The following is a 15,713-nucleotide window of genomic DNA, read 5'->3' on the forward strand; positions in this document are numbered from 1 at the left end:
AAATTGCAATTAAATAACATTTGCAGTCAAAGCGCTTTGTATGAGTTTTATTTTGAAATTTCTATAGTTGGACTACTTCCATTTCCTGAATGAATGGCCCTAACACAGTGGCTAGTTCTCTGCGCTTGTAGCGAACAGTTTTATCTGCAGAGGGAAAATGTCAGAAAACTTGGTGTTTTACTCAGAAACAAAGTGTATCATGGAGACGGTTATCCGGGTCGCTGTCGATGTTATTGGAAATTCCAAAGTAGAAAACAACGCAAAGGAACAGACTATGAACCGTAAGGTAAGTCAGCGGTTATTGTTTTTATGAGATCCGGTTTATTATCACCGCACACCAGATACGTTAATAGCGCCAGAGACGCTGTGCTCGGGTGAGAGTGGACGGATGGAGTAAAATCACGATGAAGGGCAACGACGCCAAGCAAAACAAAGATGGCGGACGTTCGTCAAGCTGAAGCTAGCTTAAAAAAACCCTCAAAGTTTGTTTTTTTGTTTAAATAAAGTGAATGTTATCGTAATATTACAGGAGCCGGATTATAGTACTAGGTTTTAATTTTTGCTTTTACTTTGTTCAAATATTTCCAGGGCTGCGCAGTTAGCTTTAACTTCCGGCAGTTTTTAAAACGAGATTGTAGTGATCAAACAGTGATGTGCTGCGATAATTCTCGCTTTTCTTTCAAGATTCACTTATCACGCAGTCAGTGATAAGTAGTGAACTAATTGTGATTATGATTTTTATCATAACGCTTCATACAAGCTCTACTGATGGCGGTAAATGTATCTGATGTTGTGTTTACACTGATAACATGTGCTTTGGTTTAGTTCCTAAATAAACTTTGTTTCCTCTGGGTTTTAATCCTCACAGCTGGATTTTGACAGCACTCTGGAGATGTTAGCATGTGAGGCAACAAGAAAGATCAGCACCGTTTTCTCCCAGGTGTCTTTGCTGCTGCTCGCTGAAAACAGGACTCTGAAGGCCAAAGTGGGACAGCTGGAGAGTGAGCTGAAGACCGTGACTGAAAGCTTTGAAAATGCCAGAGTGTGGAGAGAGAACGTCCTGAATGGCTGCCCGGTCCTGTTTAAGCAGAGCGGGCAGGTCTTTACCCTGAAGCCACTGGGAAAGTTAAAAATAAGGGCAGATAAAGTAGCAGAGGGAGGCCGCGACTCTTCACAAGCTCCTGCTGGAATTCAAAGAGTCGGTCAAATATGTCCTCCTGCTTCTGCAGCTGCTCCAGGGGTGCAGGATTTCACAGGACCAGCACCTCTTCCTGCTGCTGCACGAGTGCAAAGAGTCAACCAGACATCTGATGCTGCTGTGCAGAGCGTCTCCACATCATCTCCTGCTCCTGCTGCTGAAGTGGATGGTGGACACGATGCTGGTAAATTTCCATGAAAGGTCCCAGATGATGAAAATGTGGGTTGTTTCTTTTTTAGTGGTACATCCCATATTGCTCTTCAGACTCAACCCTGCATGCTGCAGGTGTCTCTCCTAGAAACACAGAGAGGTTGGCTGCTTTCAGCCTGCAGCAAGGGTCACAAAAAATCTCCCAAATTTAAATATTCTAGCAAAGTAAGTTGGGACATTATCTCCAATCAGATAGCTTTTATTTTTTTATATTTCTTCTTTATTTTGTAGCTTTGTCACTGTGTGACACAGGCCAGTGGTGGATGGGAGCTTTGCCTTTAACTTGCTGAACAGGTGCTTTGATAAAGTAGTCTTATTGATGTTGATTACAGTAACAAGTGCTGCTGTTGTCCTTTCAGTAAAAGGCGTCACTGTCTTATCACAGCTTTAAATGGTCCTGAATGCATTTAACAGTCCACGCACATCTATTTTTGTCACAAATCCCTGTGAAATGCTTGCACTGTGGAGTCCTGCACCATTGCTGTAGACTTCCTGCTGTGTTTTCTGCTGCACCAAGAAAAGCCTTGTTATTTTATTTTGAAAACATGGTACTGAAGCAAGAAAGAAATTGCCTGCTAATAGCCAGTTTGTTTCACAGTTGACATTCTGAAAGCAGATCGGTGGATACATTTGTTGATGAGATACATTGGGCCGCCTGTTGTGTCAAATCCTGGTTCAAGGTGTAAATACGAGCCCTGAAAATCTTAGAACTCTCGTCAACTGACAGCTAGACGGGCTTCCTGCTTTGCCAGCCGGCTAGAATTTCCTTCACTTGTGATCCTGCAAAGAGATAACGAGGCAAGCAAACATGAATGTCCTCAAAAATAATTTATACTTAATAAAGTTCCCACTGGATATCTGATGAACGGCTGTAGTAAAACACACAGTTAAAAACATGTGGAAGACGTACCTAGTAAGACGAGACGATTTCACACCAGCACAAATTCAGCTTGAGAGGAAAACAAATTTTCAACCTGCAGCTGATTTCAGCCATGATTAATCTGTCTTTGTTTTCATTCTGTATAGATTCTTCAGGTTCAGAAGGTGGAGAGGCGATGGAGGAGGTGATGGAAGCAGTTTCTTTACCAGGCAATGGACCAGGTGAGAATTTAAATGGTTAATATAGAAATTATTTACAGTAAAACAAACTAACAAAGAGTCTGATAATGTGTGATTTCAGATTTTAAATTAGAAAATAACCGGAAACATGATAAATTGGTCGTGGGTGAGGGTTCACACAAAGAGCAGTTCAGATCAGATCTTCAGACATCCCCTGTGCTGAGTGTAAAAAGGTCCAGTGTACCCTGCATGGGACCTGGTTACTGTGGTCCTACCTATGAGCCTTTGTGGGGTAGAGGGGTCGGGTGGGCGGGTTTTAGCCCATGGGGCCCACCGCCCACAGGAAGGGTCGTAGGGTTTGGTGATTTGTGGATTGGATGGTGGTGGAGGTGGAGGTTATGGCTCTCTGATCCCTGGCTTCCAAAATCACCTTGTGGCACCTGGAACATCAACTCCCTGAGCAAAGGAGCATGTGGATGATGTCAGGAGATACTGACAGGAAATAGATGGACTTATCTACAACCCAGATAAGTGGTAGAAGATGGTTAGATGGCTGGATGGATGACTTGTAATGCTGTGGGGCTGGGCATCTTAACCTTAGACATCATTAAATTAGCCTTTGGGTCTTAAAAGTAAAGCCAGTGTGCAAGCTGCTAAAACTTAGTTTTAACCTCCTAGGACCTGGTGTCCACATATGTGGACATCACATTTTGGGACGTCTAGACCAAAATACTTAATTTTTCTCTACAAGGGCCTGATATCCACTTACGAGGACATTATACTGCCACTGTTCTATCAAAATTTGAAACAAATGTCCTCATAAGTGGATCTAATTTTTCTCAAAAACAAAAATTAGGTAAAAAAAAAAATCTGGTAATTCTTTGTTTTTACATTCTTTTGGTCCCAATCAATCCAAATAGCAAAGAAAAATTAAAAATGCATGCCATGAAAGAGTTCGGGTCTTAGGAGGTTAATGGGAAAACTTGGGTTTCCCGCTCTGTGACATCTGTAAAGACTTTAGTGATGACTTTAGTGAAGTCCTCGTTTGTGAGCTTCAGGTGATACTTGTACAGGTCAGAATATGAAGGTAACTTTATAAATGATTCTCATTATTAAAGTCAGACGGGAGGCCTAAGGAGCTTGGAAAGAAAAGATTTAAACCCCGTTTAAATCTGGGACTCTCCACCATTTGACCCTAGAACTGAAGAAGCTTCTCGGATGAGAGGTGAAACCTCTTCAAGCAACTTAAAGAAGTCCAGACGCTTTTCTTTCCAAACTCCTTAGACTACGATGACCTGGATGACTGAGAACCTTCACAGACATATTGCCGTCAGACAGGAGGATTATACAGAGTCTGCTCATTGGCTAACAAATCAATCACTAATGTTTGGCCGTGATGATTTCACGTGTAAGAAGTGATGATAAATGAGCTTCTTCTCCTGCATCATATGTGTAAACTTCGATATTTCCTTTTGTTTAGACGCCACAGCAGATTGTACCTCCGCGGACTCAGCTGAGCCCGAATACACTGAGAGCCAAAAGCGTCTGGAAGCAGAGGTTTTGAAGAAAGGCAGAGTGTTTGTGTGTGACATCTGTAACAAGACTTTTAACCGACTCTTCCACCTGATGAAGCACATGAACATCCACAAAGAGCAGCGGCCTTTTACCTGCGACCAGTGCCCGAGAAAGTTCAGGAACGCTGCGACTTTTGAGTACCACCTGCTGCGACACGAAGAGAAGAAATATGCCAGCTACGAGTGCGAGCTCTGCCAGAAGAAGTTCAAAACAAAAATGGGGCTGAAGACGCATCAGGTGGTGCACACGGATGAAAGGCCGTTCGCTTGCTCCACCTGCGGGAAGGGCTTCAAGACCAAATACAGCCTAAAGTCCCACCAGCTCGTTCACATGGTTGAGAAGCCGCACAAATGCTCTGAGTGTGGAGAGAGCTTCAAATACGCCTTCACCCTTCAGTGTCACAGAAGCATCCACACTGGAGAGCACCCGTACAAATGCACAGTGTGCGGCAAGGTTTTTATAAAGAGACGATCACTCAGGACGCACCAGGCGGTCCACAGAGGGAAGATGTTTACCTGTGAGACGTGCGGTGCTGGCTTCACCCTGCCTCAGAACCTGAAGAGACACATGCACATCCACACAGGCGAGAGGCCGTTCAAATGTAAGGTGTGCGGGAAGGGTTTCATTCAGGCCAACAAGCTGAAAGCACACATGCTCCTTCACGGCGCTTCAAAGCCGTACATGTGCGACCTGTGTGGGAAGACGTTTCTGTACAACTGCCACCTGAGGAGACACCAGAGCGTAACTCACGACGAGAAGCACGGGCAGGTCATGAGGAGACGGTCGTGGGAGCGGGGCAGGCGCAGAGTAATCTACCGGCAGGATAGGACGATAGTGGACGTGACGCCATTCAGCTGCGGCACCTGTCACAAGGGCTTCGACACTGCGTGTTCCCTGAAGAAGCACGAGCTCATCCACACGGGTCACATGCAGTACCGCTGCGACACGTGCGGGAAGTCCTTCTTCTACAAAGCCACCTATGACTACCACCAGCGGGTCCACTCGGGAGAGAAGCCCTTCGGGTGTGACGTGTGCGGGAAGAGGTTCATCATCCGTCAGGCGCTCAAGATCCACAAGCTGCAGCACTCTGGAGAAAAGCCGCACAAATGCGAGCAATGCGGCAAGGCCTTCCGCATGTACACGAACTACCAGAGACATCAGCTGATCCACACCGGAGAGAAGCCGTACGAGTGCGAGGTCTGCGGCGTGAGGTTCAGGCAGCTCGGGCACGTCAAGTTTCACATGCAGACCCACACGGGGGAAAGACCGTACTCCTGCAGCAGCTGTGGACTTGGATTCTCAGACTCAAGGCTCCTGAAGAAACACAACTGCAGCGAGAAATTCCAGAAAATTTTGGGGGACGCACTCACAGCGTCCTGATGGTGAGGACTCGAGCAAACCAGTCATTGTCCACGGAGCCAGATGAGTGATGCATTCTGGGAGCGTTGCTCAAGGCTGGGTCATTAATCAGATTTGTATTTTCTTCCATTTTGCCTTCCAATGATTGTAATATAGTTGGCAGTCTTTTAGTGATCTCTCAGCATGACTTAAAATATGAAAACTGTATTTATACATTATATATTTATTTTCACCTGGTTTAAAATTTCAGTTTTCCTACAGTATTGAATAAAATGGTCAAAACAACAAAAATCTCTCAATTGACTTTTTTTCAATTTTGAAATTAAAAACAGTCTGATCAGAAGCACAGACCACTGCCTCTTACCCGTGTTTGCCTAATATAGCTTGATAACATGGAATTATATACATTTTTACAGCTCTGTTAACTTCAGACTATGAATACCCTGACTGTTAAAGGGTAATTTTAACGTTTTAACGGCTCTGCTGATCGTGGAACTGTAAGTGTTGTAGTTACTCACTTTGGCCACTGGAGGGAGGTTCAATACAAAGGCGATGCCATATTGTTTCCGTTAGGGCTTTTCGCAATAAAATCAAACATGGTATACGGTATATTGAACAAATAGGATGGATACATTTTTGTTACTATATTTTTATCCAAATAACACAATTCAAACAAACACAATTGGTGTGGCACGTTTCTTGCAAGTTAATGCAGTTAAAGCTGACAATATAAGACAAATGATTAGCACTTAAACTGAAAAGACAAATTAGAAACGTGTGGGATTTTATTCTGAAAAGTATGAACTAGGAAACAGTACCTGGTTTCGTGTTGTGAATGATCGGCATGAGTTTTTTTTTCACCATAACAACAACAGTGCGGCGGAGCAGAAGTTTCATGACGCATTTGTAGATGCGAAATAAACATCACAATCGGTCAGCATGGCGGACCTGGAGCCGCAGGTTTGCGCCATTTTGGAGATAATGGTGAACGCGGCGGTTTCAGAGATGAACAAAGTTATCGGCGCCTCGGATCCTCCGCGTCCACAAGAGACATCATGTGTGGCCGAAGACACGCACGGGTCCCCGGAGGATAAGGTACAGAATAAGGTATAAGGTGGTTTACGGTCGTCAGGTATCCGGGCCGGTTCTGGTCCCCGCATTGGTCCCGGTTTCTCCCGAGCCGACGCTTCCTCCAACTGTCGTCCCGACAACCGGCCGAGCATAGAAATAGAAGAGCTAGCAGTTAGCTCTGGTTAGCTGCGAAATAGCAGCAGGGTGCCGCGCTGTCCTGCTGTATGGAGCATGTGTTTAGGCTAAACTTCGCGTAAATATGAGGGGCTGGTACACGAAGCCTGGGAGAATCCACCTCTGGGCGCCATTTTGGGTTGGGCAGCAGGCCCGGGCTTATCTATCTACTGTATGTCTAGAAGCGCCTCAGCCACAGGTTTCCACAGAGCCCAGGATCGATCTATCAGCTGATATCTGATCAATAACACACTCTTCTGTGATCATAATGACTGCCATATAGTGTTACCGTGTTGTGTGTTTTTTTGGTTATTTATTTGTTTATTTTTTGTATACTTGTGATACCGGGATTTGATTGGCTGATCAATATATCACATCAGTGATATATTATTCATAGTCTGAAGTTAACACCTGGGCCTTTCAATTATTCCGCTTTTCTGAGTTTAAATGAAAAGTTTTACCCATCTTGCAGCGTGACAAAGTGCAATGTCCTCTTCACTTCATTGCATTACTGAACAACGCTGTCTCATATTTAATGATTATCTTTCAATTTGGAATATTTAGACCTTCCAGAATGAGTTTAAATCATTCCTGCTCATAATAATCTAGAAATCAGGTCCATTGATGGTGGCCTGTGCTCTTCCCATCAGGTGATCCAGTTGAGCGTCTTCATGTCGTCTCTGGCTCAAGAAGCTGTGGAGAAGATCTGCCAGCTCTTCCATGAATGTTCCTCTGCGCTGCGGCTAGAAGTACACGACTTCTGTGCTTTAATTTATCCGTCCACTTTAACAGTCGAGCAACAAATCCTAAAGTAGTCCTTGTTTTGTAGGTGACGCAGGGTATGGCAGAGATCGAGGATCTGAAGAGCAGACTGGAGGTCGCGGAGACGGAGTTGAAGCTGGCGCTTGAAGGCAGCGGAGGTCAGAAGGACGTGGAGGAGCTGGCGGAGGGAGGCAGTGGGCAAAAGGAGGGGAGGGTGGACGTTGAGGTTGTTCAGCTTGAGCAACGCTCAGGGAGGAAGAGTCGCAGAGGTGAGGAGTTCTTCCTTTTAAACACATTAGTTAGCAGAAGTTTTTAAAGAAAAATATTTTAGATCAAACTGCATAAAGTCAAAATGTTTGGAAAATCAGCTGTGGTGTTGTTTTAAATCTCAAATTTCATGACTGAAAGGAAAAGAAAATATTTTTTAACCTTTTCCCCCTGATGTCATTTCTCTTGCCGTCTCCACTCTGTCCCTGTTGTATTTGACAAAGCAGAAGTGACCACAAACTGGTTCTGATGTTTGTCTTTCGTTCTGTGTAGGTGTGGTTAGCGGGGACGCTGGAGTGAAGAGATCGCCCATAATTCATCTGTGGAAAGGCAGAACATATGATGTAAAGTCTTGCGTTGTCTCGCCTCTTCTTCCCATTTGTGTTTCTCATCTTCGCATCACTTGAACATGTTTATTCACTGTTTCCAAATCGCATAGATTAGTCAGAAAATCTGACCAACTTAAAAATAAAGCAGGGATGAACACAGGCTTTCCACAAGGTTTCAGATCCTATGGGGAGGGATCCTTTTTCTGCCCACCTAAGTTTGTCCTTATCCTTTCTTCTGGTCAGGACAGCATCCAGCCTGTTATAATAAAAGAAGAAGGGTTTGAGTGCTTAGCCGACCGGATGTCTTCTGACTCTGGTCAGTACAGAGATGAGTTCTGGCAGGATGAGGACGACCCTGACTACCAGGTTGGCTTCATTAATATGTTTTTATATTAACTTACTTATTTCTTTTTTCACCTTGCAGCTATATTATTTCATTGCATGTGCTTTTAAAAGTATTCAACTTTTATATATGCTTTTAGATACAAGGTTTTATTTTATTGTACTGTATTAAGAGATCGGTCCAATTTAATGTCAGCTGATGAACATTTTAGACAGAGTTGGTTTTTTTGACATATTTCTTCACTTATACTAACGCCCTTTTATTTAAATAAGAATTTATGATATCCAGAAACCTTTTAAGCACTGGAAACAATTAGTTAATTCACTGCAATATTCATCGCCCATAAAATTGAATGAGTTAAGGTAACATTTGATGAGCTAAACCTGACAATCAAAATTAAAACATTTAAACTAATAAACATTTAATCATCCTTTTTCTTCTCTGGCAGGCGGAACCAGACGATCCAGATGATGTTGACCCAGGATACGCCACCAGATCCAAACGTGCTGTAAAGGGAAAGTCCCACCAAGCTCAAGCAAAGAAGGAGAGTCAGAAGGAGCAGCCTCTGAGCTGCAAACACTGCCGGAAAACCTTCACCAAGCTGCTGCAGCTCAAAGCCCACCAGGCCGTCCACGGGGCGAGCGCGGAAAAGCCCTTCCAGTGTTCTCAGTGTGGCCGAGGCTTTGCGTTCCAGCGAAGCCTCAGTGCTCACATGTTACTGCACACAGGTGAGCTCCGGCTTTATCCTTCATACTAAAGCAGGCACAGTCTGTACGACTTACCCGTGCACACTGTGAAAGCAGATTTGTTGGTGAACTTGGAGCAGAAAGAATCCACAAGCTGACTGACGTCCTAACACACTCACACTAACACACTCTTATTTCTTGGTGAAATTATGTATTGGTAAAGTTAAATTGGCTAGTTTACAAAATCAAGAAAATCTTAGGCAGACAACAAAACAGCCGACATTTAACTGGACTAGCTAGGCTAGACAGCTAATTTAAATCAGTCTTTTGATTTTTGTGGACTCCCAGAAATGTTTGGTCATGCCTCACGTAAAGCATGTGACTGTTTTTGGAAAATTGTTTCTTTACACTGATGAGAATAATGAGACTCATTCAGTTAATCGGCTTAAAATTACATCAGAATTGTACCGTACTTCTCGTTGTTTGTTGGTGAGCGTGTTTTTGCTTTTCTACATACAGGTGAGAGGCCACACACCTGTGATGTTTGTGGGAAAGGTTTCACCCTGAAGCAGCTCCTGAGAAACCACCAGCGTCTCCACGCTGACGTGCGGCCATATCGCTGCGAGCAGTGTGGCAAGAGCTTTTACCGGGCGCACGGCCTGAAGATGCACCAGATGGTCCACACTGGGGAGCGTGCCTATAACTGCCAGTACTGCAACAAACGTTTCACAATACAAGGAAACCTGCAGCGCCACCTGCGCATACACACGGGCGAAAAGCCGTTCAGGTGCGAGACTTGCGGCAAAAGCTTCAACCAGGCCGACACTCTGAAAGGCCACCAGCGGATTCACACCGGCGAGCGCCCCTTCAGCTGCGACACTTGTGGCAAGCGCTTCATCCAGAAGAGCGCGCTGAAGATGCACCAGAAGACCTCTCACGTAGACGAGAAGTCGCTCGCCTGCGTCGCGTGCGGCACCACGGTGGCCTGTGTCGACTCGCTGCGCAAACACCTCCAGACGCACGCGGCGACTATTCCGTGCACCTGCGTGCTCTGCGGCCAGCGGCTCAGCTCCATCACCGAACTGCGCTCGCACCAGCAGCATCACACGGTGGACCGGCCTCACAGCTGCGGGCTCTGCGGCAAGAGTTTCAAGTCATCCAGTTACCTGAAGATTCACCTGAAAACGCACAGCGGGGAGAAGCCGTTCTCCTGCGACATCTGCGGTCGCATGTTTACACAGCAAAGCAGCCTTAAGTCCCATCAGGTGGGTTTGCGCTGCTTGTTGCACAAGGTGAAACTCATTTATGCAAATCAGTCCTCAACATTAGGACGGACACCTTAGCAATCTGTAGGGGTGTCTGAAACCCAGACTCCAGCCTTTTAAGCTGCAATGTCTAAATAGTGTTCAGATAGAGAGTAGTGCTTGATGATTTTGGCTTCCCGCTGTTATAAAAACTCTGTGATCAGGATATAGCGATTACTTTTTTGCATTAATTTTTGCTAAAATAGTTTCTTTCCAAGCAGAGCGATCATTAACCGCTGCTTTTAAACATCTCTGATATGGTCTGCTTTCGGCACAGCAGATCCAAGGCACTAGTTAACTAATGGCTTTCCATGACTCGTCATAGCTAACGTGCCAGTCTCCTGAGGTGCAGGTTTGCTGCTTCCTGGATTCCTTCTGTCATCGTGTGCTATCTCAGGCTCCCACAGTGGAACCTGCAGGCTGGCAGGGACCAGTGGTTGCCCATTGCAAGATGGGTTCTGTGGTCAAAAACAACCACTCTTCTGGGTCTAAGTCCCCACCAGACAACTTCACCCGCGCCAACCTTATTTTTCCCTTCTCCCTTTGCTTTTCAGAGTTCATTAAATGTGCATTTGCTGTTAAATAATTGAGATTGCAGTAGTTATAAGTATAATTGGGATTATGGTTTGTCCCATACTTGAGCAGAGGGTGAACTGCAGCTGCATCACAATAATGAAGCCCATTATTCATTATTTATGATGGAGATAAAAAATATCTCTTTGCTTAGTATTTTGTAGAAAAAGAAATCATTGTGGTCCAGTAATCAAGGTGTGGTTAGAGGCACGGATTGAAATGCTACACCCTGAGTATCGTCTTGATGCATTCTCAATCATCCAGGAAAGTAAATCTCCAAAAGTTGAATCTGTTCATCTGGACGTAGCATTACAGGGTTACACCCTGAGTAACCCCGTAAAGTAACAGATGATTGTTAGAATTAAGCAATACCAACCTGGTCTGAGATTAACTTCATGTGTATGTTTATGAGCACACTTTATGTAGATGTGTCTGCAGCAGCTGTATCTGAACACGTCTGCTGCAGTGGAAGTAACCTTGTGGGTAATTTAGTAAAGATTTAAACATGTTGTTTCAATGTTCTCTCCCAAAGGTGGTCCACACAGGAGAGAAACCTTTCAGCTGCGACACCTGCGGGAAATGCTTTAGCAACACCGGCAACTTGAACCGACACCAGCGCATCCACACGGGGGAGAAGCCGTTCAGCTGTGACACGTGTGGGCGGAGCTTCAACCAGGGCAACAGCCTGAAGGCGCACCAGCAGATTCACACCGGGGAGAAGCAGTTCATGTGCGACAAGTGCGGCAAGAGTTTCTCCTACCTGAGGAACCTGAAAGACCACAAGTGCTTCTATGTCTGAAGCTAATCTATGAGGTGATGTCAGCCCCTGTAAGCTAGAGTCAGGTTAGCTGGGACTGAGTTAACACTGAAAGCGATTTTGGTGATTGTAAAGCTGGCTTTCCCAGATTTCTTCTGTCACTGCCAAGAAAGTGATGCAGGTAGATACGGTGTGGAATTTATAATGGTGGAAAAACAATGTGAAGAGTGTTACAGCATCTGTCTGTGAGAATAGCTGATAAATTGCATTTCCAACGTTAAAACTGAACGGACAGAGAGAGTTTTAGCTCTTTATGTGAGTGCATTTATAACTGAACTAAGAAAAGCCTGGGTCAAAATGATCTTCAGCTTCTTGCCTTTTGTCAACTTGATGTAACTGAAAAGCCAAAAGCAGATTTTTACCACCACAGTTGGTATTAACGAGCCACAGAAACAGCTGATCCTTATTAAAGACGAGGCGTTTTGCAGCTCTTGGATCGGTTTTGCCCTTTGGTAATGATTTCTTGTTATCGCGACTCACTCGCAGATGGACGGGCCAGATGCTTCAGCTCAGTGTAACATTTAAAGCTCTTTGCCAGTGAGACTGACGTTTGGCTTTTCTTACCTAGCGAACACATTTTGTATTGAAATGTGAGTATTTTCTGTGTGAATTTGTACCAACTCACCGATAGTGCTCGCGATGAGGATGGGCTGTGTTTACATTGCATCACGTGCAGCACCACCACAGCACCTTTTCACACGTGTGAAAGCAAGCAAGTTTCACTATGCATGAGCAACACATGCTCGTGCTTTCAGAGGCAGCATGAACGGTTTTACTTTCCACAGTTATAGTTCTGTCAAAATAGGATCGCTATTGCATCTGCAGTCATTGATATTTGGCGCTGTGGTTCTGTTTGGGGTCTTCCCGTCCTTCCGCACATATACATGGAAAGCCTAAAGGCAGTCAGTTTGACTCTGTGGCCTGTTAGAAACAATGCTGTGCTCGGTATAGCGGTAATCTGTGGGCAGCTGTTACATTATATTCCTCATCTGGGCTGTATAATGTGTAAAAATGGGATGTCTGATCTCGTTGTGCAGCTGATATTTATAACGGTGCAACTCAAAGAGTGCTTTTCTGTCTTTTTCTTCTTTTCTTTTTTTTTTTTTAACATCATCTCAAATGATGACCGTTACTACGTAAATGCCTTGTATGCATACAAAGAACCGGTGTGCTGAGAACATAACATACTGAAAGTATTATTTTGTGAAAATACTTTATTTGTAACTTCTCTTGTGGAGAGGATATTTATCTCAACCTTGTAACTGAGTTCAATTCATAAAACAGTGAAATGTAAACATGCTTCCTTTTTGTCTTTCTTAATGATTAAAGAGCTTAAAATATGTTTTTTGATCAGAAAAACAGTTTTACAGGAACACATGCATCGCCTTCACATCCTTATTGAAAGATGTATTCAATTTAAAGTTTCTGTTGCCTTTGAACAAGAATACTTTCAAGTCAAGAGCGGAAATGCAAAGAAAATAAACAAAAAGCAAAGCAATTACAGGGTACAAAAATGGCACGAAAGATGTCATGGTGGGCTGAAAGCTGTGAAAACGCCGAGCAGAATCAGCAGTTGAATCTACAGTTGAGCCATTTACTAACAACAGGGGAGACAGAGTGAGCTCTTAGACATGATTGCCACAGCTTGTCTGTAGTCTGCCACAAATTACAGACACAAACCAGTAATATTTTAAAGCCCAGTTCTCTGTTGTTTTGAGCTGGTTAGACTTTAAGTTTCATTTTTAGAAGGGATTTAAAAAAAATCTTTTAAATACATCAGTGTTCCAGATTATCTTCCTCTAAGTTGAGCTCCCAAGATGTGTCAGTCAGGCTACCACGGTGGAGCCTGACTGACATGTTATTATCATGTAACAACTTCCACATTTTCAGAAGAAATGTGGAAGTTGAGGAGACAGAAGGGGTTGGAACTCAATCAGATTTTTTTAAAGATGAATAAACACCTCAAAGCAATGAAGTGGCATCTCTGAGAGATCATTATTGTCTAACGCTAACAGAGGATTTGTGAGATCCGTGTAGTAATGTCACCTTTGTGGTTTCTTTTAAGTTTCATCTCTATTAAACCAAAAAAGATCTGAGATAAATTCCAAACTGTTTCTCTTAGTCTTAAGTCATATTAATTAATAACCCCCCCACTGATCCAGTTTAACTGTTCATGAATACATTTGTGTGTAGCATATTGCAATTTTCACGTGGTATCCCACAAACAATTACAATATTTAGTAATTTAAGTCGACGTTCACGTTGCTCTGCTGGGCCTTACTATAACTGTGCTGTAATCTAATCTGTTCATGAATAGATTAAATTTTTTTTTTACTGTCTATCCTGGCAGGACGTCACAGAGCAATGAGACTTAGAAGAAAGCTGCAAACTGCACCATCCTCAAGATGTTTGGCTTTGTTGTTGTTATGTTCACCTCTTTGCCAAGAGGTGGCGCTACAAACTAATATTATAGTCCAGATAAATCTTTGGAGCTCCTTGGATGGCACTCATTTCTCCTCAGTGTTGCAGAGTAGGTCCAAAGTTCATTTTCTGTTCTCTTTCGCCTTTTTGAGGGGAACTTTATTTTCAGTTATTTTCCTAAATGAGTGAAGAGGTGCCCTTTCTGTTTAATTCTTCCATACGTTTCCAGCATTTCATCTCTAACTTTTAGGTTTAATTGCAAACAAAGACTACACAACACATTTGAACTGTTAAACCCTCTGGGAAAGCAGAAAACGGGCTTCATTAGCTACATCATCAGGGTTTGTTTTGTTTTTTTACATTTCACAGACAAGAACATTCAGCCTATCTTGACTGCTTGTTAAAAACCGCTCTTTCTGTGAATTTACTGAGAAAGACCAGCGTTGTTCCCTGGTGGCTGCTTTTCATTGTTTCATTGGTGCCTCCTTTTAAATCCATGTAAATGACGTCAGTGTGCACATTTAGCAGCTGGCTATGAGCTCCGTGCTGCACCGACTGTCTGAGCAGCCACAGGGCTGTACAGTAGGTCAGACTGGCTGTAATCCCTTCCAGATTACAGTCCAGGGTATCGTGGGAGGAAGTGTGGGGGATTGGCAGAGAAACAACTCGTTACAGCTGGCTTCCTACCAAAGAGGAGATAAGGAGAGTCTGTGTTTTGCTTCTCACGTTTGGGTTCTTCTTCCCTTTTTTTTTTTTTTGAATACCTTCAGGTTTAGGAAAATATTTTATTCAGTAATGTTTATACGCTGATTTAAAGAAGGCTGAATATTTTTCATATCACACATGGGAGAAATCACACCTCCCAGTTTCACAGTTTTTAAAATATACTGATTAATGATCATTTGTTAATATTCTCTTTTTGTACAGTCTGTCAATACACCTCAGGAATATTTATATTATAATATACACATTATATAATACATGTTATTACATGATATACATTATATATGTTACAATGTGAATTTTAGGGGTTCTTTTAAAAACAATAATCAAATTTATAGAAACAGTTTTCACTAATTTAAAAGTGTATGCTTGTACTCAGTATAAATAAGTCTTAGGTTTGCAGAAAGAACTCCACACTGTTTTGCCTTAAAGTTCAAAGAGATAATTTGGACACTGATTGATTGATTGATTGATTGATTGATTGATTGATTGATTGATTGATTGATTGATTGATTGATTGATTTTTATTCTTAGAAAAGTCCTGACTATGATCACATTTTAGTGAGAGTAGGGAGTCTGGGGAGGTGGAGGTATGCTCTGAGGGGAGGAGGAATGAAAGTTGGTAGAAGCAGGACAGAATACATGTGTGACTGAGAGGAAGACAAGTGGAAAGTTGGAGATGCAAGGAGCACAGATAGTGTAGAAAGTTAAATGAGTTTAAATACCTGGAGTCAACCATCCAAAGCAATGAGCAATGCACAAGAGAGGTGATCAAGAGGGTGGAGTGGGTGGAGACGAGTGTCAGGGGTGATTTGTGACAGAAGGATAGCAACAAGAGTGAA

The 15,713-nt window shown here is 43.3% G+C and overlaps 2 protein-coding genes across 4 annotated transcripts; both read left to right on the forward strand.

Annotated features, from left to right (window-relative positions):
• The first annotated feature begins 90 nt into the window (after positions 1-90).
• Positions 91-5,669, forward strand: si:dkey-182i3.9 (zinc finger protein ZFP2). 3 transcript variants are annotated; one of them, XM_063493318.1, is made up of 4 exons: positions 91-286; positions 869-1,382; positions 2,435-2,509; positions 3,948-5,669. In XM_063493318.1, the coding sequence occupies exons 1-4, from the start codon at positions 158-160 to the stop codon at positions 5,420-5,422; spliced, it is 2,193 nt and encodes a 730-aa protein (XP_063349388.1). In that variant the 5' UTR covers positions 91-157; the 3' UTR covers positions 5,423-5,669. The 3 variants fall into 3 exon arrangements, with proteins under 3 accessions (XP_063349388.1, XP_063349390.1, XP_063349389.1); XM_063493320.1 differs by lacking the exon at positions 91-286 and adding an exon at positions 304-482; XM_063493319.1 differs by lacking the exon at positions 91-286 and adding an exon at positions 501-774.
• Positions 5,670-6,146: 477 nt separating this feature from the next.
• Positions 6,147-13,008, forward strand: LOC134641588 (gastrula zinc finger protein XlCGF26.1-like). The gene is made up of 8 exons (XM_063494064.1): positions 6,147-6,496; positions 7,297-7,395; positions 7,476-7,677; positions 7,949-8,019; positions 8,248-8,370; positions 8,796-9,075; positions 9,553-10,298; positions 11,443-13,008. The coding sequence occupies exons 1-8, from the start codon at positions 6,341-6,343 to the stop codon at positions 11,707-11,709; spliced, it is 1,944 nt and encodes a 647-aa protein (XP_063350134.1). The 5' UTR covers positions 6,147-6,340; the 3' UTR covers positions 11,710-13,008.
• The last annotated feature ends 2,705 nt before the right edge of the window (positions 13,009-15,713 follow it).

This window comes from Pelmatolapia mariae, linkage group LG14 (assembly GCF_036321145.2).
Source record: "Pelmatolapia mariae isolate MD_Pm_ZW linkage group LG14, Pm_UMD_F_2, whole genome shotgun sequence".
Classification (NCBI taxonomy): domain Eukaryota; kingdom Metazoa; phylum Chordata; class Actinopteri; order Cichliformes; family Cichlidae; genus Pelmatolapia; species Pelmatolapia mariae.